Genomic DNA, 26,097 nt, shown 5'->3' with positions numbered 1-26,097 from the left:
AACACAATTATGATCTATTCTCACATGAATAACTTTCATAGACTCGTCTTTTCACTTACAGCAAAACACTCAAACAAGATCAGTATATTTCAAGGCAAGAGTGCAATTGTGGATTTCAGTTCACAATCTAAAATTACAGGAAGGTTCTGAAAGCATTTGAGTTTGGCTTTTAAACCAAACGAAGCGAACCTGAAATCCAAACTGATAATGGAATGATGTAAAAATTAAGTAAAAACTCTGATCGCTCAATTCACCTGTAAAACGATCAAAGCTCAACTACAGTAAAATAAATTAAGACCCCTGAATATATGACTTCAAAAGCGCCCGCAGAAAAAAACAATTAAAGGAGTATCATTTTAGAATAAAAATGTCTTGATAATTTACTCACCCCAACGTCATCCAAGATGTTCATGTCTTTCTTTCTTCAGTCGAAAAACTATTTGAGGAAAACACTCCACTTCAATGGCGTCCAACGGGTCGAAGGTCCAAATGTGAGTTTCAGTGCAGCTTCAAAGTCTCGACACGATCCAGCCGAGGAATAAGAGTCTTTATTATAAAAATAATAAACATTTATATACTTCTAACCACGAATACTCGTCTTGCACGTCCACGACTTACGTAATCAGGTTGAAAGGTCACGTGGAAAATGTAGGATTTTCATCATCTCATTTTCTTCTCCAACTTCAAAATCGTCCGATATTGTTTTACCTCTTATTTATTTATTGAGTAAATGGCGTTTGTCTTGGTCTTTGCACGTTGGCTTTGTAAACACTGGGTCGGTTCTTACGCCTATGTCACGCTTGACCTTTCAACATGATTACGTAATGTGTGTCGCATCACAGCTCGTGCAAGACCAGCATTAGTGGTTATAAAGTATATAAATGTTTATTTAGTTATAAATCTGCGCTGGTTTGTCTAGATCAGACTCTTATTCCTCGGCTGGATCGTGTCGAGACTTTGAAGCTGCACTGAAACTCACATTTGGACCTTCGACCCGTTGGACTCCATTGAAGTCACTATATGGAGAAAATCCTGGAGTGTTTTCCTCAAAAACCTTCATTTCTTTACGACTGATGAAAGAAAGAGACGAATACCTTGAACGATGTGAGGCAGAGTAAATTATCAGGAAATTTTAATCCTGAAGTGAACTACTCCTTTAACGATACATCTTATATATCTATGGGTTTCAGCGCTGACAGCAGTTTGACCTCGGCGAGAGGGTTTCTGGGTGAACCTCGATAGCGATTGGTCTCGTTTCCAGACACTTCGAGCAGAACAGACTTGGGATGTTCATTTGCGCGTTTTGTCTTTGGCGCCTTGTTGGTGACGTCTTCCAGCGTTGCTGTTTTAACCTTCGTTTTCTTCGGAGGAACTGGAGGTTTGGGTTTAGCAAACGTCGAATGCAAAGCGCTTTCTAAACTCACAGCCTTTATCTGAGTTGCGGCGGCACACCAACCCATCCTGGCCTCTTTCCGACTCCCAACCAAAGAGTTTAACCGTCTCACGGACTGTCGGACCGGCGTGCGCTGGAACTTCATAGGAGATCGGATCACTTTAGCTTTGGGCGAGTCCAACGTCATCATGTTGAACAGTTTAATCTGCTCGGCCACTTTCATCCGGCGAGTTTCAGCGCCACTGGGAACGTTATCAATCTTATTTCCCAATGACGACGTGTTGGTGTTCGTTTGCGTTCTTGATCCGCGTGGAGTTGATTGGATCCGTATGGAAGAGTCCGGTCTGAAAGCAACGGGACTTTGTATGTCTAAAGCGTCGATTAATTGACTGCATTCTGCAGAACATCGTTCTTCTTTTAAGAAATCCTTGCTTTCGTTTCCCAGCCAGAGAGACTCGTTAAGACTGGTTTCACCAAACCGCGTCGTTCCGCTATCAAACAAAGCGCTGTCGATATGTAGCGGCGACATAGGAACGATCTCGATTTGTCCGAATGTCACATTGTGATCCTCAGACGTTGATTTGTGTGAGGTTTCCGAGGAGTTGTGGTTCTGCTGTTTGATGATGCTGTGAAGGTCACTGCCAGACTCACCGAAAGCTTCTTTGATTTTCAGTAGAGTGGATCCGGACCGTTCTTCGCTGAACGACTCCTCGACGCTGAGGATCTTGGGAACGCCGATGACCGTTGGAGGTTTAGTCTCCGAGAACGAATCCGTTGGGAAAGTCAGGCCGACGTCAGGAGTGTCTCGACTCCACGAGCTCCTGTGGTTTACTGATCCACACCGAGGGGTCAAGAGGTCATCCTCCGATTTACTGAGAAACTTGGAGCCTGTTAAACGATACTCAAATTATACACTCACCAAGCCTGCATTTATTAGATTAATAATCTAGATCAGCATCTCGTGTTGTTAAACGCAAAAAGTGCTCGGTGTGATCGACGCTTAGTGCTAAACTATGCAGAAGTACATGATGCTTCATAATTGTTTATGCAATTTATGAAATTATACTTAATTATAATTTCATATAAACTTGGAGCCTGTTAAATAAACATGGACGATAGAAAACTCAAATTATACATCACTTTTGAAAGAATCTTTTCTCACCAAGCCTGCATTTATTAGATTAATAAATACAGAATATATATATATATATATATATATATATATATAATAAGAAAAAATAACTTCTCTATGTGAATTAGGATTGTCCAGTTAAAATTACACTTTATTTTAAGGTGTCTTTGTTAAACTGTAATTATACATTTAAGTACTGAGTAATATTAAGTACATGTACTTACTATAGGATTAGGGTTAGTTGCATGTAATTATGCATAATTTATAGCGAATACTACACTAACTACACTGTAAAATAAAATTGTTACCTAAAATTAAAATTTTAGTACATGATGCTTTTTTGATCATAATTGTTCATTCATTTTTGTTCATAATCGTTTAAGCAATTTACGACATTATATTTATTTGTTTAAATGTTATGCACTTTTTATTTCAGTAATGTTATTTCATCATATTGAATAAAGAGTTTAATACTGTGCATTAATATTTTTGCTGATTGCGCCCTCTTGTGGCCTAAACGAAGAGCTGAATGCGGTTTCCTCCTAACTGAAATTATGCCTTTTATAATATAATTTGTATTTTTGTAATATTTAAGTAAAAAAAAAAAATCTAATTTAGTTTTTCAGCCATTTTGAAAGCCTTAATGTGAATATATAGTAAAGTGCAATTTATTCCTATGATCAAAACAATCATAACTTTAGTCTTCAGTGTCACATGATCCTTCAGAAATCAGTATAATATGATGATTTGATGCTCAAGAAACATTTATGATTATTATCAGTGTTGAAAACAGATGTGCTGCTTCAGATCTGTGAGGAAAGTCATACATTACCATTCAAAAATGAGGTAAGATTTAAACAAACAAATAAAACAATTCTATTTTTATTCATCAAGGATGCATTAAATTTATCAAAAGTGAAAGTAAAGACATTTATAATGTTACAAATGATTCTATTTCAAATTAATTCTGTTCTTTAGAACTTTATATTCAAAGATTCCTGAAAAGTAAATGAATCCGTTTCCACAAAAATCTGAGCATTTTCAACACTGATAATAATCATAAATGTTTCTGGAGCATCAAATCATCATATTATAGTGATTTCTGAAGGATCATGTGACACTGAAGACTGGAGTAATGATGCTGAAAATTCAGCTTTGATCACAGGAATAAATTACACTTTACTATATATTCACATAGAAAACAGCTGATTTACATTATAATAATATTTCACAATTTTACTACATTTTTGATAAAATAGATGCAGCTTTAGTGAGCAGAAGAGACTTAAAGCAAGTAGAAGAAATAAAATAGCCAGTAGCTTTAAGATCAACATGAAAAAGCTTTTTCTTCTGAATTCTGATGCACTTCCAGATAAAACACGATATTAAATTAGAAAAGTTATAATGAAGACTGGGATGTGACTTTATCCATGTGCAATAGATGGTGTCTTGATGACGCCCGCAGAAAGGCTCGTTTCAGATGAGTTTTTTCTTTGGAATGACATGCACTGATGAATCTTTCATAATAAGGCAATTTTTTTAAGTTGCTATTTTCAAAGCTGCAATTGTGTAGGAAAAGCGTATTAAATAAAAACCCAAAACACTGACCTTTCGATGGGCTCTTCTTCAAAACAGTCGGACTCAAGTCCTTGGTGAAGTGAAAACCAGTACAGCTCTCTTGTGTTGCAAGGCGCCAACCTATGACCTCTGACCCCTTTGGCCCCAGTTGTGAATGTGTAATGAGGTTCTGTTGAAATAGAGGCAGCTTCTTTTTACTCTCTTTGGTTTGTGATTGTTTGAATCATGTCAGTGTTGAATTATGATAATGCTTAACTGGAAGGAAAAAATACTGATTTCTGGTCAACCATCTTTTTTTATTTGAGCATATATATATGCATGCATAAAATAATGACCATGTCAATAATGGCAAGGAATAACCCAAAACCACAAGGATACATTTTAATTAGAAAAATACAAAAATTGTTATAATATTAATATGGTTTCCTCTTAAAACATTTTATTACTCTACAAATATTTTTAGTAATATCAGGTTCTTATATAAAATCATAAAGATATTTCATCTCCTAAAGTCACAATGCTACAACATGTGCAATATTAAGCAAATCATTGACAACACAAGTATTAGAACAAACAATCAATCACATAACATCCATTATCATAGTGTCATAAAACTTAGCCATGGGTAAGACCATCATTTTCTTAAAAGCTTATCACCAGTTCAGGTTTAGATCAATCATATTCCAGCTCAGAAGCCTTTCTTATTTTTTTCCCCATAAAATGCAAAACCATGCATGAGTAAAACCCTCAAACCAAGACAGTAACAGAACACATTAAAATAATGTGATAATTGCTATATTCCCAGTCAGCATTAATAGCAGCATGTACCAACATCAAACCGCCACTAGATGGCGCCAGACAAAACTCGCCCATCAACATGGTAGAACAAAAGTCCTTAATTCTGTTACCAAGTGCTAATTACTCACCCGTATTAATTATGTATTAATACATAAAAATTAGATGCACATTATAAGCATGCAAATCAGGGTTGCGTAGAAAAGATCGGTGGATTGTTCAGTCTCTGGTGGATGTTGACAGAGATGATGTTTCTGAACTTACAGACTCTCGGCTGGATTTGCCCAGACTGAAGCGCAGACGCAGGGATTTCCTCACAGACTCTTTCTTCGCGGCTCTGGGGGAGAAACAGCCGGCCTTCCCCGACTCGACTCTGAAAGCAACAAGAGTCACCGTGAGAAACAGTCTGCGGATCAGAGTCAGTATACAGCTTTAATTGAGCACTATATCCTCTGGGACCCTCTGTAGTGGACATCATATTTTAGTGAATTTCTCTGACAGCATACGTCACAGTTTTAAGTACTTTAAAGAGGTCATTCAGACCTATTCAGAGATATAGGGGTCAAAATTATAGATTTTTCTGTTATGTTAAAAATCATTAGGATATTAAGTAAAGATCATGTTCCATGAAGATATTTTGTAAATTTCCTACCATAAATATATAAAAAAATATATTTTTGTGAGTGGATGCAGCAAAATTGAGAACATAAATGGACGACTTTAAAGGTGATTTTCTCAATATTTCGATTTTTTTGCACCCTCAGATTCCAGATTTTCTAATCGATGCATCTCGGCCAAATATTGTCCGATCGGATCCTAACATCAATGGAAAGCTTATTTATTCAGCTTTATAGGATATATACATCTCAATTTCAAAAAAATTTACCCTTGTAACTGGTTTTGTGGTCCAGGGTCACATATAATGTATTTAAATAAGTCAAGCACTTTTCAAGTACCTCTTCATAAATATGTCTGTTTTCAAGTTTTTTTCCCCCAGAACTTAAATTTCAAAAAGTCAAATTCAAGCACTTGTACAAACCCTGATAATCCCAACAAAGATGAGAATGTGTGTTGTACCTGTTCACACTGCGGTCTCTGCGTCGTCTGCTCTTCCTCCGGGCAGAACTGCAGGACAGACGAGAGTTTCTGCCCACAGAAGACAGTAAACCACTGCGAGACGAGTCCAGAGCCCCCGTGGCACTGTGTGCTGAGAGAACACCACAAATAACAGGTAAATAAGTAAGCAATAGGGTACAAGAGGCTGTGCTGTATCGTGAATAAGCCCCGGCTGAAGGGCGTTTTTAGACACGACTTATTCACGATACAGCACTACCTTATTGCTTTTTAAAAACGGTTACCACACAACACAAATATTAAAGCCGAAAAATATGTATCTATGCAACTTTCATGAAGTAAAAAGCACTAAAAGCCTTCCTTCCGCTGGAAAAAATAGTCCCTGACCGTAAACAGCAACAGAAATTAAATACATTATTTCACCATTAGATGTCGGCAAAAACTCTTTATGAGTGAGTCAGTCGAGAACACTTTTATTGAAAGGACTGGAACTTGTGAACACGGTCAATTTCAAGCTCAGATTACAATGGATGTGAATGAAGAAACCGAGTTCTCCGATGTGGACGAACATGCTTATGATGGCCCACAGGCCTATAATTATGAGCCTTATAGGCGAGATAGTAGTCAGGGGGAGGAACAATGGGCAGAGTAGAGAAGTAGAGTTGTGGTGTCAAGAAAACCAGTGGCGAATAGGGCAAGTGACATGTAAGTTAGCACCGTGGCTAACGCTGGTTCATCTACTGTATGGCTAGTACCTTGGTGCTTTGCAATAAATCTGCTTTAGCAAACATACGTTCGACCTTGTTCTTGATTAAACATCCATTTAGATTGTCTTAATTTAAGCCAGCAACGTTTTGTCTTCTCATGTTCTACACTGACAGTGGTTATGCAGTCCATCAAAGCTGGTAAGCACTATCTACATTGACTAAATACCATGCCATAACAACAAATAAATAATGACAATACCTAAGCTACTATAGCAACAGTCTAATGGCGCTTTTCCACTGCATGGTACGACTCCGCTTTAGCTCGGTTTGCTTTTCAACTGCAGTTAGTGAAATCAAATCTACAGGTCGATAATTCTCCGGAGTGAAATGTGCGCCACAAACGACCGAGTGTGTGGTAACAGACGCGGCAGTGAAGTCTGCTCTCTTCACCTGCACAAAACGCACCCAAGACCGAAAAGCCTTGTTTTTCCTAGAAGGAAAATGATGGACACGATGTCCTCACAGGCTGGAATTCGTGCAAGTAGCACAAACACAATAATTTACCATTATGGCTTCTCTAAAACTTTCTGTCTCTCAATACAGCTCTAACTACACCAACACCCAACAATGAGAAAGCTGACCGCGAGCTCTTTTATTTACCTCGGCCTACGTCATATGACGCGTTGCTATAGCGGGAAATGCATATTACAGAGCCTAGTACATTTTCAGCTAAATCTCAATATCAAATGAGATTTCATTATTAATTACTACATATGTGTTTTTAAAATACCTCTGCAGACAATTTAAAGTATTAATTCAGAAATAAATTCAACCTGCATGTTGCTCTTTAATGTAACAGGGAAAAAAGTACTGTACTGTCTCCTATGCCCACTAGAGGGCTCAAGCGAGCACAATAAGCAAATATATACCAAATCAAACATCGCATTTTTTATTGAAATTGGATTTATTTTTAGAGTGCATTAACTTTTGAAACAATTGTTCTTAAATAAAATATAATTTCCTTAAAGTGCATGCTAGGAAAATTAGGTTACAATAGTGCATAAATCGGTGTTCGTGCATCAGTAACCTGAGAAAACGCGCTTCAACACACAGCTTAATGAACTACATGAACACAAAATAGCAAACTGCCATTCAGAAACAATCCACTTCTACGCACTACATCTACATATTGTTCATCAAAAACACCAGACGCTCCGCTTGATCTTCAGCCAGTGCTGAGTGCTTTCTGTTGACAGTGTTTCCCGTAAACTCTCCGTAAAGAAATGTGTAGTCGCATATGATGTTTACCCTCAATGATCCAATAGCAGCCTTCAAATATGTAACCAGAAGTTGTTTAAATACTGGAAATTTCAGTTTATCCTTTACTTCTTTTGCCTCACGTAGATAACAGTAAAAATACATTCCAATACATGTAAATAACATTTATCAACTGTATTTGAAACAAAAGGATAAATATTGTATATTTAAATATAAGTATTGATACAAAAAAACAAGAAATAACATTCATTACTGATTTTATTTGACATGCACAACACGGACTGATGGGACAGATGCACACAGCGGCGCTGTAGGAAAGGGTTCGTTTTGATGAGCTGCTAACAAAGTAATCTATTCACATAATGTTCTCTTTCTTAAAATGTAAGCGAGTTTATGTCAGCATTATCATATGTCTAAAGAATTAAAGTCTGTCAGATAAAAGAGCTTATTGATGCAGTCTGCCATTTTATCTCAACCGTTTCTCCTGATCGGAGGCTTCCGTAAATATTTAGTTTACACACAGAGTTACGCTTCAGCTAAGTTTAATGGTAAGCTGTCTCTTAGGCTATGTTTTACACGGAACCGGTCTGAAGAGAAAAAGCAAAAGTGGCCTTGCGCTATCACTTTTTATTCTGCGTTTAGATGAGCGTTATGGGGGGAAATCCGCGTGCATATGGTGACGCAAAAGTGTGTGAAATTCAATGTAGTATGCACTCCAGGCGGCTAGGTGGCAATGTGAAGCACTGCCACACAACAACAATATCTGAGAATATTTTGTACAACTGCTGAAAAGACTTGACGATCAGGTTGCGGTCGCGTCTGACCCCAGATCATGTCATCAACATGCTCATCTTTCTCAACAAAAATCAGTAGACTGGTGTAGAAGTTGTATTTGAGTTACTAGTTATTTTTATGAGGCTTTGTTAAGTAGCCTAGCCTAATTGATTGTTACAGTAGGTAAGCTAATCTCTCTCACCCTCTTTCTCGACTCCGTTCTTGGATAGTTTTGAGTTACATTTTGACAAAACCTGTCAGATCTAAGTATTATTATGTTTTTGGTTAAGTTATTGTTTAACATGATTTTTTTTATTATTTAGGAACAAACGAGGGTTTCTGTATAAGAACGCCAACAGGTTCCGTTGCTTTCGAGCACCGCAGCGCATATATCTTCTAGTTTAGCCTAATCGGACGTCCAGTTTTACTGCCACAAGTTGATCATCTTGTAATAAAGATCCAATCGAGGAGAAACGCGCTGTATTTCTGTATTTTCATTGCATTTTTAATTTATAAAAAGTTAAATAAATAATGAATTTGAATATAAAAAAAATTATGATTAATCGATAGACGATCGTTAATTCTCCTGACGATCGGCTAAGAAAATGTAATGAATGCCCATCCCTAACGTCTATCAGAGCTGCTATGGCAACTTGAAGGTCCGACGTGTGGAAATAATCCGACATGTTGGTTGTTATTTTCCTGTACTGGCGCATGCCTGTGACGTAAACGCGTACGCGACGAGAGCAACCGTGAGCAGATTTGTGTTTTTACCCTTTAAGCCCCGTTCACACCGCCAGCGACACGCAGCGACATGATCCCATTAATTTCAATAGAGCGCTGGCGACACCCGGCGACACGAGCGGCAGTGACCGTTGGCGACAGAATGTGGGCGTGTCAAGCGACAAGCGACAAAAGTTGAGCATTTTCAACTTTATGCAAATGAAAAGCGATTTTCGCGAGCGACAACCAATAGGAAAGAAGCCTTTCAGTGGAGCTCACGTCACCGTCTCGAGTGCAGGCAAGACAAGAAGAGTTCGTGGACGATTTCACTGGTTTATATGATTTGACTAACCACATATATGGATATAATAAAATGATGCATGGAAAAGAAACTGTCGACATCTCAGTGAGTTTAATTCATACATTTATAGTTCGAGTGGTGTAGTTTTATGATGCAAGTTTAGCACTGCTGCAGTTCATTTTAAAGTTTCCCCTGCATTATGTTGTCTATTAGGGACAAGAAAATCGATTATTAGGCTATTATCGGCTTTAGACGGGAACGCGACGGTGGAGCGTTTTTAAGATTTCCACTCGGGAGGGTGGTTTCACTTTTTTGCGTTTTTAAGCCCCCAAAACACTGTCGCCGTGTAAACGAAAGGCACATCCTGGGGCTGGGCGATATGGCCTAAAAAAAATCCCTGATTTCTTTCTCTCCCTACTTAAAATCAATCTGCAGATGACAAAGAAATTGTTCAAAACAAGTTTTAACTTTATTTTAATATTCCCTTCTGGGATTTGATCTCCATTAAAGTGCAATCGGAAACAACAAGCGTAAAAGACAAGAGGACAGGCCCTGTCTTTGAAAACAGTGAAAATGTAACATAAAATAAAATGGGCGGATTGGGGGGATGTGTAAAAAAACAAAAAACTTGCTTCACAATAAGTGTATTGTGATTGTCAAATTATTTGGTAACTAAACAATTTTATTAAGTTAATTAACCATTAACTTAATGACTGGTATGCACAATGACTGGTATGCTACTGTTTTTATTATTGCTTAACACAAATTTCACAATTTCAATTCAATTCTTGTGAATTTATTCTGATCTTGATTCAATATCAATTCCTTTGGATAAATATTAGGTACGGTAGATACGTTAATTGTTCTAAAGAGTCACCTAATGCTGTAAACATACAGAGAGCCCTGTCAGCTGGTATTATTAAAGGTTAAAACTAACTCAAATTAAATATAATGCGTTTTTTATAATAACAACGTTATACTATTTTAATGATATAGGTAAAAATATAATAAATGTGTAATATAGTTATCATATTTAGCAAAATCCTCCTCTCTATAGCAATTATTTTAAGTCCAACTAACATGCGTGCTATGGGTCATTAAAAGCCATCCTGAGGTAAATGTAACGTTACGTGACATATGTTGTTCTCCAGCTGTTTTATGGACATCTTTCCGCGGTTTCAAAACACTGATCGATCGATTTTATTACATCTCGGTAAGTTAGTAGTAAAGAGTAACAGATGATCGGTTCACAGGCCGCTTGAACTGAGATCTGTCAGCGTTCTTTCACGTCACATTTACAAGCGCCAAAACGGTGTTTATTGTTTGAATTTCGTAATAAAATTGACAGAATCTGAGAGCTGAGAATCTGTTTCATATCGATAGTAACCTGCTCTGTCTTGTCTGTCGGTGTCAGTGTCTTTGCTTTGCGATTTTTTTCTGCGTGAGAAAATGGATGTGTGGCGTGAGAGCGTGTAAAAAGTGACAAAATTGCATCTCTCACAGTGAATTCGTGAGAGTTGGCGGCCCTGCAGATTCAGCTTGTAAATGTTTTCGGCGGGTGTGCCACTGATGCCGCTGTCTTGTTCATTTGCCATGTTGTTTGTGTATCTCTCGCAAGCGCTGAGCCCGGTCGGAACTACGGGAGCCCAGAGGGGAGCGTCGGCGGTTGTTCAAGAGAAAACCTATTTTCATTCAAAAAAATCGGCGTAAACTAAACATTCGAGTTAATCGATAAAACACACCGCGTCAGTTACGTCGTCATTATCATCATCATGTCTCGCTCTTTAAAGACCAAAAATTTAAATGCACGGTTTTTGGATTCGAATGTGCAGGATTTTTTAAAAATTGGACAAATATTCGAATGTCATATTTTTATTTGACAGCCCTAATATGGCATGAAGCTCACCTGATCCAGGTGTAGACGATCCTCCGAACAGGGCGTTTGGGAACAGCTCCAGGCCGAGGTTCTTCTTGATGGACCGGCGCTTCTTGTTGGAGAAGCCATGAGTGTGTGCCGAGTCCAGCGGAAGCTTGCGCTTGGAGTTTGGAGTTATGATGACAGGAGTGGCCATGGAGAAAACTGAAGGAAAAAGACTTGAATTCACTCAAAAGCACTTGAGTCATTGACGGAGATTCACGTTATTCTTCCATACGTGCTCAGGCTATAGATTCAATACAAGGAAAATAAGCTAGAGCCAGAAGTTTCAGATTGACAAGCAAAGATTTGCGTAAGCGACTGAGAATAGAGCAGAAATCATTTAACCCTTGTGCGACCTTATGGACATTTTTGTTTTTTGATCATTTTGCCAAGTGCCAACTGCATAAATTAAGGCACAGATGTGTATTTTTACTATTTCACCCCCATTTCCTTAAAAAATAAAATAAATCTATGTTGTGCACTGACCTTTTGGACAAAAATGTCCCCATTGAAACCCCATTTTTTAATCCCATGGCCATTTAACTATAAAATGATGCAATCTTTGTTAATAGGCTTTTATTCTGTTGGCAAGGCTACAAAATTTATTTGTACAATTTTTTACCAGACCATGGCCATTTACTCAACTTTGGCCTATACAGCAAATACACGCTTTATTCCTGTTTTCTGCTTCTGCATGTTATAGAGCCAACTGGTTAAGTTATGCAGCTATAATTGTGTGTGCTTGTAATAATTGAGAGAGAAAAAAGCCCAAACAAACTCTTACTGAAAACTCCTTTTTTGAGATATCAACCTCAAATTTGGAACATGTCTTATTTAGATTTATGGCTTTGATTTTCTAGCAGTTTTGGAGTTCAACATGTCTAAAAAATAAAATATTGTTAATAAATGTCACTTTTTACATTTTTCTTCTTTTCTTCTACAATAATCTGCCGTGGGTGTTCTTTAAAGGTGCATTGCGCAACAATTCATGTTAAAAATACACGTTTTCTAACCCATACATGCATAAACAATTGCCTGATGGACTGAATGAGCCCTTCTCTGATCACTGCAATTGCCTCTATAATCCTGTACAGTAAAATAAATAAGAGGGATTCGGGTTCGAATTTGAGACTGGGCGTGACGTCATGCGCGTTCACGCTCACCAGGCTATGTCTCGCAGGTTTGTGTTTTCGCCGGCGCCGCCATTCTCCGCATCAGCGAAGACAACTCGTGCGTCAAAGGTAGAAGATGGATTCAAAGAGACCGGCTTGTAGTCCATTCCAAACCCCAACGCAAACTCCACGTAAAGTAAAGAAAAGAAAATTGTCGTCTAGTGCCACCAAAAGGTCCAAATTGGAGTCAGACAGGCGTCGGAGTAAGACGAGAGTCTACCTCGGGAAGGCATTCAACAAATGGAGAGATCTCCGGTCTGCTCTTGGTCTCAAACGGGATCCTAAGTTGGATTTTTTCTTGATAAAACGGTAAGATATAGCCCAGTCTCTAATGTTTGATACGGCCAATCTATGTATGACAACAAATGACGATGCGTAAAATGTGTAATGCTTTAGCGTAAGCTAGATACATGTACAATCAGAATTGGTTTTACTACCATTGTTAGTGAACAGTTTCATAAACTAGGAATTGTATTCGGAAGAATAGTACAACATGAAACATAAAACATATCCAATAAAAGATGCTAACTATGTTTTTGTGTATGGCCTACCGGTAACGTTAGCCTTGTGTCCATTGCTAACATGCTAAGGTGTTCATGTCATTGACCAACAAGGAAGAACGCCGTTGCATTGGCTATATTGTATTTTTCGGTAAAAATAGTAAATTGTTCCCGTGAATGTGGTACATTTTGTATGTAGTATATATGAGGTATGTGGGAGCTCGTATTCTATCAAAACGAGGAAAACATAAAATATTTTGGTATTGTGATAAAATACATGTTTTATTCTGAATGTTGCAGGAAGGGAAATACAATGGTAAAGGGGTAAATATTTTTACTTTACTCATACTGTTTAGCAGACTAACTATTTACTAAATAAAGTATTGACACATTTCACATTAATGTTTGTCAGTGTGTATTGTCCCTGTCAAAATATCTACTAAATAAATCAGCGCTACATGTAGTTTAGTGATTAGCAAAACAGTTCAAGATTCTTGAGTGTGATATAACATGCTGATAAAATGACCGATAATTAGACAGAAATTTTGAGTAAATTATAACAGAAAAAGGATGTATTTTTATTGGAATATTCTACTTAGCAGATCAATAACAGGCTGAACCCCGCAAGTCTTCGGCGGATTAGCCTGTTTGGCTTTTATGAAAACGTCATGGTGACATTTGATTGTTTATTACCTTGAGACATTTGAGTGAACGTTGTTGACCAACTGTGTATGGTATGATTATTATTTTGAGCTTTTGCGAAGTAATCAATTATATTGTTCATGAACGTGTTTTCATAACAATACAATCATAGGTGGATACAGTAAAAACATAAACAAAGTTTTCTACTACCCCCGTTTTTCCCCTCACACATAAGAGTAATTTACTCAAATGTCTTTCCTTCCATATTTTTGAAATGACTTGCAGATTTATAACTTTATTACCACTGAAGACATTTTGGCTGTACACCAAAGATCTGTGCGGCAGATGCTCCTTTAGTTATGAACAGCTCGTGCTCGTGCATGCGTGCTCGTGCGTGTGGTCCATGAGCGTGCACAACTATGGTTGCAGTTTCGCTTGTCGCCAGAGGGGGCGTAGTTCTGCAAAAACTCAGAGACTTGCGTTTTGCACCTTTAAAAATGAGTCCAAACTTAAAGTCTGTGCTCCTAAGCTTCAGTTTTTAGGGAATTTTTGTCCACTATGGACCTATGTGTAACTATTTTTAATTGATGCACAAGGGTTAAACAAAAGTAGAGGGAACATATTCTCACAAGCGCCAAAAGACAAACATTATGCTGAATATCATCCATGCGGTGCCATAATGTAAACAGGAACATCTACATGAAAGTGTGCAGACACAAAGCCATCTCAAACTCAATAAAGAAACATGTGCTCATTACATTTACGATGTGAAGATGAGAAACCCTCGAGCGGATCTGATGAGAACATTTACCCACCTGCTCCATCAGACTGAGGGGTATTTGTTGGGGTTCTACTACTTTTAAACCTATTCAGAGCTCCATTTACCACATCTGGAATACAAAACAAACCCACTCAACTAAAGAAACGCAGATTATATGCCTTCAAATCATTATTGCAGGGTTCGTACAGAGACTGTAAAATGAAATTCAAGGACTTTAAGCACAGCTTTTTTAGTTTTTAGGGACAACAATCAGAGCTCTCACTTATGAAACAATATCTTTGTTTCAAACTATAAAAAAGTAAATAGATCAATAAAAATAGTACAACAAAATGGTACAAATAAAGTATAGCACATGCAATGGCTGTGGAAACTTTTTTTCTCCCTTAAATATAAAATAAACCTGAAGAATTAAAGCTGTATCATATACTTGAATAATTAAATGAGCAAAATCACGCTCATAGCTATGCTAAATGGCTCTATATCAATATCAGATGGGTGTGAAAAGATTGTTTTATCAATAAAATGAAACACTATTTTCTAATATAGCCTAAGGTCTTCCAATAATTCAAGCACCTTTTCAGAAATACGGATGTTTTCCCAAACTTAAGTTTCAAAAAGTCAGATTCAAGTACTTTAAGCGAAAACTACTTATGTTATTAACCCTAACCACTTCCCTTCAAAGCAGTCATGTGATGAAACTGATCGAATGAGCCTTAAGACACGTTTCTTACCTCCCAAACTGCGTCTGTTGCTTTTCTTCAGGTCTGAGTGAGCGTTACTCTCCTCTAGAGACACTGAAGCTGGAGAAAACACACCAGCATCACAACCCAACATGGCTGGGACCTTCTCCATCAGGAACTGAGGAACCGCACCTATGAACAACAACAGGGTTGGCTTTACTGTTCTCCCACACATTGCATTTCACTGGATTAACTGAATACATATTAAATGTATCAAAGCTTTAATTCTATTTCATTTACATCAGGGTTTCTAAAACTCGAATTGGTGTCAGCAACGCTCCGTTTACTTCCTGTCTCTATGAAGCCCCTCCTTCTGAAAAGCACACTGTGCTCTGATTGGTCGGCTGGAGCATTGTGTTGTGATTGGTCGAGCGCTTCGAGTGTGTTTGGGAAATGCCCCGCCCCTTTCCATAACCGCCAGTTTAACACACTACTAACTCAACCAGGCCCCGCCCCTTTATTCTGCGTATGAATTATTGTAATTAAAAAAAGTTTAAATTTCAAAGCTCAGAGGGACTACAAGTAAATATCAAGTTTATAATTTATATACAGGTGAAACTCGAAAAATTAGAACATTGTGCAAAAGTTATAATTTTGATGATTATGGCTTACAGCCAAATTCAAAATCTCAGAAAATCAGACTGGTACATGTAATCAATAAAAAAAAGGATTTTAAATACAGAAATGTCGGCCCCCTGAAAAGTATAATCATGCATATTTATATAGTTATATATACACTAAATATATTAGTTTCACCTTTTAATTTGAATTACTGAGATACATGAACTGTTGCACGATATTCTAATTTTTCGAGTTTCACCTGTAAATGTGTCCAGCTGACTAAAAACAAAAAAAAGTTTAAGAACCCCTGATTGCCATGACTAAGTGAGTATCTCAAGTATGGATTAATACTGTGTAACTGTAATGAAGTATACAAGTATTATAAGATACCCAGGTGTTGAGCGTTATCTATGAGACACTGTAGAGCCGCTGCCTGATGCTTGAGTCTCTTCTCTGTGTTGCTGCTCATCTTTTCTCCACCGTCTCCACAGTGGAAGAGATTCGGTGCAAAGATGACCGAGAGATTACTGCTGTCCATCTTATTCTCAGCACATCTGAAATGATGGAGCAACACACACACACACTTTACATGCATTCAAACACAAAAGGACTTCTGAAAAGAACCTGCCATTCAGTCTCTATGATGGTTAAATTTAGCAGATAATCCGTGAATCATGATCAACCGTGACCCTATTAATTAGCATAACAAGAGATTAAGACGAACGCCGTACCGCTGGGAGACGGTCTTCAGGAAGCTGAAGAAGTAGCGCAGCGTGTTTAGATTCCTGTCGGGCAGCACACAGGACAGCAGGAGCGTGGCCGAGGTCCTCTCCTCCTCCGAGGGCAACTCCTGGGCCTTCAGGAACCCGCTGTGCAGGTCTACGGTCAGAACCGGCTCGGGAAGCTCCCTGAAGAACTGCTTGAGGAGGCCAGCGATGTCCAGCGGGAGCGCAGTGGGAAGACCGTCCTCGCCCTGCTCCAGTCTGGCCTACGGGGTCACAGAACAACACACCCGCTGTGTGACAACACCATCATCAGTGTCTGGAGTGAAGAACAGTAACGGTCAGTCACTCACCCTGAGGCTCTTGACCCGCACAACAGAACCGGACTTCCTGAACAGGCCCTCCGTGTCCAAATGATCCATGAGACACGTACAAGCATCGACTATAAAGCTGAAGGACAAAGAGACACGTGAACTCTACATACACATACAGGGCAAAAATACACTTCATTATATAAAACAGGACAATAATAATTAAATATATATACAGTGAAACTTAGGGCGAAAAATAATATAATTAAATATAGGGCAAATAAAACAAAATATATAAATAAGGAAATATAGGGCAAAAACATTTTAAATAATTAAATATACAATAACAACACTAATTAAATATATGGAAATAGAAAATAAAACATAAATAATATTAAATATAGGGCAAATAAATATAAAACAATAAAAATAAAGTAATACTAAAATATAGGGAAACAGGGCAAAAATTCAAATAAAATATGGTGAAATAGGTAAAATAATTAACATATATATTTTACTATCAATTTTTAATAGAGCAACTAAATAAAATATAAAACAATAGTAAAAATAGACAAAGTAATAAAATAATACTAAAATATAGGGAAACCAGGCAAAAAAATGTAATGATAATAATAAAATATGGTGAAATAGGGAAAATAATTAATATATCTTTTACTATAATTTTATAGGGAAATATTTGGCAAGTAAATAAAATGTTTAATAATAAAAATAAAACAGCAATATAGGGCAAAACAATAATTAAGTAAAAAATATAATAAAATAGTGAAATATAGGGCAATATATATATATATATATATATGGGAAATAGATAAAATATTTGTGTTAAATAAAAAAAAATTATAAAAAGAAATTTTACTATCATTTTATAGGGAAATATATCAAATATATGTATAAATCTATTAAATATATTTATAGGGCAAATAAACAAAATAATAAAAAGTAAAGTTCAATAAAAAATTATAAAATACAGTAAATGTCCAAAGAATCAGGCAACATTTAGATACAATTTTTAATTATTTTATGAGGCATATTTTGCTTATTTCATGTTTCCCTTTTACTACATGGTTAACGGCCTAACCACATTCCACAGATAGTTTTACTGCACTAATAACCCTGTTTAATAACCCACGGCTAAACTGAACACCTTGAAGATCAATCATGCATGTCTCAATTTAAAGCCATTCACACACAGGAGATCGCTGTGGGTGTGGTCGTGTATAGAGCATTTTGCAGTATGTGATAAATGGTGCCGTTGAGAGTTGAGACATGCACTTACAGGCATCGTTCACCCCAAAATAAAAAGGGACAGAGTGATAGAAACCCCTAATTTCACAAATAATTGATAGACTGAAGTCTATCACACAGCCTTCAGCATTAAGCTCTTACAAACATTAAAAAGCATCTAGCCAGCAAATGTTATTCTCTCTCAGTCTTACCAGGGCACGTCTCCGTAGTCCAACACATGACAGTGTGGCAAGCCTTCGAGCGCGACGCCAAACACCCTCACCTAGAAGCACAAGGAGGATCTGTTCAGGTGACGATGGAGAACATGAACAAGTGAAGCTCTGTGTGTTTGAAAATCAACAGCTGGCATGAAGAAGTGTCCACAAATTACTCTCATAAGACCACAATCAAACGGATTAGAGTCCAGTGAATGTTATGTAATAATCACATTTCTTTCTATGATTGTACAGCCAAATGTGATAGAAATATATTTTATGAAATAGGTATTTTTAACAGTAAATGTACAGAGAAATGCAGACTAAGGATGCTGAAGTCAAAGGCCATATAGACATGGTGCATTTGAAAAAGCCAATTACACTTTTCACATGCAACCTATCATAAACAAGCCATATACACACACACACACACACACACACACACACACACACACACACATGCATGCATAGAATAAAACTGCAACAATACACTAATGAACTAGGTGACTTTCGTTATTTGTGTTTTAAAGTTATTGTTCACCCCAAAAAATTAAAATTAGTCTTGTCTTTACATTACCAGACAGTTGACGGAACCCATTCTTTAAAATATCTTCTGTTATGTTTAACAGAAGGAAGAAACTCATACAGGTTTGGAAGAACTTGAGTGCGAGTAAATTATGACAGAATTTTCATTTTTTTTTGGATGAAAATCCCTTTTAGATGTGTTGATTCATCTCTTTATTACAGTGAACCACGTGACCAGGAAGTTGATCAACCAGTTGGTGACTTTATAGATTCCCTGAACAGATGCTACCAGATAGAAAAACATTAACGTAAACAAACCTATTTCGAATACTGAATGTTGAGTATTAATAATACTAATAAAGACACAAACGTTTCAATAATTGTCCAATCAAATATTGTTACTATTAATAAATGTGACAAAAGTACAGCATTTCGGGAATCACATTCCTGTAAGAAAACTGTTTCTGTCAAGCGTTTGTATAATGAAATCAGGTTTTATAAACTCACCGTGTTCGCCGATGTCTGTTTGTTTCTGTTTTTATTCCAGTTTTTAATTTTTATCCCATAAACGGACCGAAGATGTTGAACGACTGCCAGACGAACCACATTTCTCTCCAAAACCTTCATAATGACGTCTAAAAATCGTTAAAACGACTCGAAATATGAGGAAAATAGACTAAAAAGCTGCTTTACGTTTAAAACAAGCAAAATAAACGTAATGGATGTGATGAATAAACAAACAAATTGATGGTTAGTTTACTTTTCCTCGACACATTTCAATAAAAACAACCGATCAAAGTCACCAAACGCATCTCATATTAGATTTCCAGGATGTGCTGCGTATAAACATCATTTTATAAAATAAAATAACTCGCTTTTAAAAGCCTAAATGTCGCCATATAAATCTAGAGTTTGTTTGTTTCTGTCTGTGCGCTTTATTTCCCGTCTTCACAACGGCAGCTCGGAAAGAGACGTTCAAATTTCGCCCTGCCTACGTCACTCAGGCGTTTCCTGCACTCTGATTGGGTTGCAGATAGTCACGTGTTATTCCTTCTCAGATGACCCCGCCCCCCTACAGCGTGACACGCGTGATTGATGGCGCAGCAGATGTTAAAGCGCCCGTGCAACATAATATCACACGCATTTCCTGAACAACAGCGCCAGTGCTGAGAGATAATTGTCCATATCAGTAGCCCTACATATTTTTTCCGAGGAATTGGAGAGGTTCATTTTGCAAACTTTGCAAATCTATTTTATAATGATAGGCAACGATGAATCGCATCCAAAATTAAAGTTTGTGTTTACATAATATGTGTGTGTAGGCTACTGTGTATAATTATTGTGTGTGTATATATAAATACACACATATACATGTATATATTTAAGAAATATTTGCATTTATATACTGTATATATTTATAAATCATTTATATTATATATAAATGACACATTTTTCTTAAATATATACATGCATGTGTGTACTTATATATACACAAAATAATTATACACAGTACACACACACATATTATGTAAACAAACTTTTATTTTGGATGTGATTAATCGAGAGTAATCGTTGCCCAGCACTACTATTTTACCATAATTATACTTTTGTGTAAGAAAAATGTTTGTTTTGCATTAATGATGTCATGCAGTGCATTATATATATTTTTTTTTATTTAGGAAACACACTGTGATATTCTTTTAAGAACATATGTATATTATCCAGTACCATATCATGTAGAATACCATGCTTTAACCATTTTGCATCATTTCTCAAATGCATTGCAATCTTGCAAAAACAGGCCAGTGATCACTCAAGACGCTGTTGTCTATTATCAGTTATCTGTTTTTATTACAACATTACATGTATATACAGTAAAAGAGACAGTACAAATGTACGGCTGAGACTGAGAGATTGTTGTTGGTTTAGAAGCACTTTCTGTGGACGATGGAAGGACCGGCCTCGTCGTACTCCTGCTTGGTGATCCACATCTGCTGGAAGGTGGACAGGGAAGCCAGGATAGAGCCACCGATCCAGACGGAGTACTTACGCTCAGGAGGAGCAATGATCTGGAGAGAGAGATGGGGTTAAACTCTGAGCAACCACTGCATATAGACAAGCATTTTCTATATACTTCAAAAGCATTTCTCTTAGGTCATTTCGACCTGAAACTCATTTTGTAAAAATTTAGTGTTCATCAGAGGGACTTTTGTCGCACTTGAACCACAAGTATACAATTATTATTATTTTTTTTAATGGATTTGAGGAGTTTTATGACAGCTCATTTGCTCCATTAAGAGCTATAAGCCCATCTAGAGTCATGAAATATCATGTTATATTATTATTTTTCCACAAGAGGTCGACAAAGACACCCAATGTAAGATATTTAGAGCTGAATTAAAAGGGTTTTATTTTGAATTTAAGTTGAAAGAATGTGCTTAAATTACTATTTATTTATTATCTATTGATCACATGTAGTAATTTAAAGGTACATTTAAAAAAGTGTGTTAAAAAATTTCATAATGAAAAAAATAAGCTTTCTGGACAAAAAAAAAGTATAATTTTAGGGCTTTCGGGTCATGTTAACCGAGCGAGGGAAAGATGAGGGTTAGACTTTAGTTAACGTATTAACTGTAAAGTGTCACAAATGTGCATTAATTGTGTGTGTGTGTGTGTGTGTGTGTCTCACCTTGATCTTCATGGTGCTGGGAGCCAGAGCAGTGATCTCCTTCTGCATGCGGTCAGCAATACCAGGGTACATGGTGGTTCCACCGGACAACACGTTGTTGGCGTACAGATCCTTACGGATGTCAATGTCGCACTTCATGATGCTGTTATAAGCGGTCTCATGGATGCCAGCAGACTCCATACCTGAGGTGAGAGAGAGAGAGAAGTTGAGTTTCAAGCCATCACACCAGGTGAGCACACCTGAGGAGCACCGGGATGAGACGCACCGATGAAGGAGGGCTGGAAGAGGGTCTCGGGGCATCTGAAGCGCTCGTTACCGATGGTGATCACCTGTCCGTCGGGCAACTCGTAGCTCTTCTCCAGGGAGGAAGAGGAGGCTGCGGTCGCCATCTCGTTCTCGAAGTCCAGAGCCACATAGCAGAGCTTCTCCTTGATGTCGCGCACGATCTCACGCTCAGCTGTGGAGATGCATTAAAGTGTGTGTTACTTCGCTGCTTTCGCACCTGATACACCTGTGCTGTAAGTACCGCTACTCACCGGTTGTAACGAAAGAGTAGCCTCTCTCAGTCAGGATCTTCATGAGATAGTCAGTCAGATCGCGACCGGCCAGATCCAGACGCATGATGGCGTGGGGAAGCGCGTAACCCTCATATACGGGCACGTTATGGGTCACACCGTCACCAGCGTCCAGCACGATACCTGCAGACACGTGATCAGACAGGTCAGGTGACGTCAGCGGTCAGTGATGCATCGGTCACACACACCTGTCAGCCGCTAATCTTACATAATGCACACAGCAGTGTCCAGCAGTTTTTAATAATGTTTTCAAAAACATTTCGATAACATTAGAAAGTAACGCTCCAATAATGTTTGAAGAATGATGCAATGTTCATTTAACGTTCGCATAACCGAGAAAAAACTAGACGTGTATCCATGTGTGTAATTACAGCTGACCGCAACGCTCTGTCTCAGAGTCACGAACAAACGTTGTCTGGTTTTTAAAAATGTTCTCAAAACGTCGTTCATGGATTCAGCTGGAAATACTTCTAACGTTTTTTAAATGTTGCTACTTTTTCAGAGCGTTCAGAGAACATTCGAAAGTAACGTTCCCAGTGTTTGAAGAATGATACGATGGAATGTTCATTTAGCCTTAGTAGAAGAAAACGTTCTTACAACATGTTTTTGTTAGCTGGGATTGTTTAATGAATAACAGGTCTAGTAAAATAAAATAAAAATAATGCTAAGGAATGTGTACAGGATTCCAATTTGACATTTTTTTAATCATAATTTGGAAACGATCCTAATGGAAATCGGGGTTATTATTGTTAACTTAAACCATTTAAATAAATTGATGTTGTTACTTGAATTACATATAAAAGTATTATATAAAGTACTAAACTAACTAAAACTTAAAAAACTATATAGACATATTTAAAAAATATGACATAATGCACAACAAAGTGGCTGAAATGAATAAATCGGCTATAAATAAAACTGCAATAGTATGTCAATAAGTTCCTGCAAGAATAACAATCAAGGAGAATCGGATTTTATCTCTTAGTCCAATGCAAAACAATCCAATCAGATTTAAGAATCAAATGAGATCCTACTGGATTCAAAAAACAAGTTTTTTTTTAACAGCACATTTTGATGTGAAATGTGAAGAAAGGTCTCAGAAAAAAAGGTACAAAAGCTGTAACAGGGGCGACATCCTTTCGAAACATACTATAATATGCACTATTTAAGTTGTAATATGTGCTCTTTTGGTAATAATATGCACCTTTATGATTCTTAAATGCACCTTTTTAGGGGTAAATATGCTACATAGGTGAACCTTTTGAAAGGTTACCATCCCAATAAAAGCTTTTTTTTCTCGAAGTGCATAATAATAATAATAGTGATTTCGCTCATTCTGTGTGTTGTCTAGGAGTGTGTGAAGCGTGTTAATAACTGACCAGTGGTACGGCCGGAAGCGTACAGGGACAGCACAGCCTGGATGGCCACATACATGGCGGGAACGTTGAAGGTCTCAAACATGATCTGCAAGAGGAAGGACTCAGTGTTATGAACCCTGTGAGGGAGTGTGAGACTCATGTGTGTGTGTGTGTGTCTCATCAGTACCTGAGTCATCTTCTCCCTGTTGGCCTTGGGGTTGAGTGGGGCCTCGGTGAGCAGGGTGGGGTGCTCCTCAGGGGCCACACGCAGCTCATTGTAGAAGGTGTGGTGCCAGATCTTCTCCATGTCGTCCCAGTTAGTGATGATGCCGTGCTCAATGGGATACTTCAGGGTCAAGATACCTCTCTTGCTCTGAGCCTCATCACCAACGTAGCTGTCCTTCTGACCCATGCCGACCATCACACCCTGAGAGAGAGAGTTTACAGGTTTAGTGAGTCTGATCAACACACACCACACACACACACAAACACAGGGGCTTCATGCACGGGTCACTGTTCAGAGCCATTTGGCTTTTCATAACTGCGCTTACAATGCATTACAAAGCATAATTAATGCATTAAAATGTGTTAACATGCATTTTCAAATTTTCAGAAAACACGTGTTTATTTTATTGCACTTGATCTATTAGTGTGAGTTTGAGTCAGAGATCTCCGGCTTTACACACGCCAGACTTTACACTTTTATCCATATTTATATTTCATATATCATTCGCCTGATTTTAATCCCAAAATAACATGGTGAAAATGATTTGTTTCCGGCTGATTCGTGGAGTGATAAAAAGAGAAATGCAGAATTCTCTCTGGAAAAAACTTTCACTCTAATGAATCAAACGAAATCAAACAAGAAATTGGGAATTTATGCAAAGAATGCGTTTGAAAATGTATATTAACACTTTAATGTATAATGCATTATTAAAGTATTTTAATGCATTAATTATGCCTGGTAAATGCATCATTGTAACTGCAGTTTAATAGAAAGTAGAAAGCATTAAAATGTGTCAAACAACCAATTTCAGATGTAATAAGGAATCTGTGAATATTATAATGCATTTTAAGTTTATTTATGAAACTATGTAATGCATTATGATTTACATTATGACTACCTCTATACTGTATTATAGATAAAGTCTTTAAGTAAAGTATTACCCGCATATTTAATTAGACTATGCTTTTGAAAATGCATATTAACACTTTAATGTATAATGCATCATAAAAGTATTTTAATGCATTAATTATGCCTTGTAATGCATCTTATAAAGCATTGTATGGTCTAATGAAAAATTGTAACCGGAGTTAGTATAGAAAGTATAATGATTTAACAAAACGCGATATAACAAAGAATCTGAATATTATAATGAATTTTAACTTTATTTATGAAAATATGTAATGCATTATGATGCACTTTATGACTACTTTTATAATGCATTATAGATAAAGGCTTAAAGTAAATCCGCATATTTAATTAGACAATGCATTAATTTGCATATTTAAGCATTTCAAAAAACATATTGCAATTCTTAATGTAATCGACGAGCGGGTGCAATATAATGCTATCAGTGGTGTCAGTAAAACACTCCAGCTGATGTGATGTATTATGGTTGTTCTGCAGAAGTGCTGCACCTGGTGACGGGGTCTTCCGACGATGGAGGGGAACACAGCACGAGGAGCGTCATCTCCGGCAAACCCAGCCTTGACCAAGCCAGAGCCGTTGTCACACACAAGGGCGGTAGTTTCCTCGTCGTCGCACATGGTTGGTTTTCTGGGTGGTCTGAGAAAGAAGCATCACACAATCAGACACCAAACACACAAAGCTGTTCTACAGTCAAATAATGATCTAAAGCTGTCAGAAACACGTGCTGCTTCTTCTCTCCGGCCAATGAAGGGTTACTGAAATATATCTGGAGGCTCAAGACTTCACTAATGCCAAAGAAAGGCAGGAGTTTAACCGGCGCTCTATTTAGGTCTCCAAGTCTTCTCACTTTCTCCAGTCGCAGCTGTCATTGCATTCTCTAGTTTCATTCATGCACTACGATGCTTCAGTGTCGCATATAAAAACACTGAAATGCATTATCAAATCAAATCTAAGATTATCCGCTCCAACAAATAATCGTAAAGTCGCTGTTATCCATTCTCATAATCTAACTAGCACTGGAGAGCTGAGTCTAGAAGATCTGAGGAAATATCAGATGCAGAAGTCAACGCTCGCAGGACTCACCAAGTTGTTATCACAAGACTGATGCTTCCACTGGGACAGAGAGAGAAGGTGAGCAGGGCCTTTAAATAAGAGCGGCTCCTGGGGGCCGGGGCGGGGCCTGGGGTTCACACAAGCCCAAATAAGAGCAGGCAAGAAAAAATAAAAAAGAGAAA

General features: G+C 37.5%; 2 protein-coding genes across 3 annotated transcripts; both read right to left on the bottom strand.

Annotated features, from left to right (window-relative positions):
- Window positions 1-462: 462 nt before the first annotated feature.
- Window positions 463-20,069, bottom strand: LOC143702928 (rho GTPase-activating protein 11A-like). Of its 2 annotated transcripts, XM_077196855.1 has the most exons (12): window positions 19,595-20,069; window positions 18,560-18,630; window positions 17,145-17,241; window positions 16,801-17,057; window positions 16,460-16,623; window positions 15,500-15,640; window positions 14,803-14,877; window positions 11,662-11,835; window positions 5,976-6,105; window positions 5,163-5,271; window positions 4,134-4,272; window positions 463-2,281 (listed from the first exon to the last, which is right to left on the bottom strand). In XM_077196855.1, exons 1-12 carry the CDS (start codon window positions 19,712-19,714, stop codon window positions 1,170-1,172), a joined length of 2,589 nt encoding a protein of 862 aa, XP_077052970.1. In that variant the 5' UTR covers window positions 19,715-20,069; the 3' UTR covers window positions 463-1,169. The 2 variants fall into 2 exon arrangements, with proteins under 2 accessions (XP_077052970.1, XP_077052972.1); XM_077196857.1 differs by lacking the exon at window positions 14,803-14,877.
- Window positions 20,070-20,911: 842 nt separating this feature from the next.
- On the bottom strand, window positions 20,912-26,036 carry LOC143702927 (actin, alpha skeletal muscle). The gene is made up of 8 exons (XM_077196854.1): window positions 25,946-26,036; window positions 25,351-25,498; window positions 23,897-24,136; window positions 23,731-23,815; window positions 22,313-22,474; window positions 22,042-22,233; window positions 21,777-21,958; window positions 20,912-21,156 (listed from the first exon to the last, which is right to left on the bottom strand). Exons 2-8 carry the CDS (start codon window positions 25,477-25,479, stop codon window positions 21,013-21,015), a joined length of 1,134 nt encoding a protein of 377 aa, XP_077052969.1. The 5' UTR covers window positions 25,480-25,498; window positions 25,946-26,036; the 3' UTR covers window positions 20,912-21,012.
- Between the last annotated feature and the right edge of the window lie 61 nt (window positions 26,037-26,097).

The sequence above is a fragment of the Siphateles boraxobius genome, unplaced genomic scaffold (assembly GCF_051911475.1).
Source record: "Siphateles boraxobius isolate OS27281-9 unplaced genomic scaffold, OSU_SipBor_1 368, whole genome shotgun sequence".
Lineage (NCBI taxonomy): Eukaryota > Metazoa > Chordata > Actinopteri > Cypriniformes > Leuciscidae > Siphateles > Siphateles boraxobius.
This window is presented reverse-complemented; position numbering and strand designations above follow the sequence as displayed.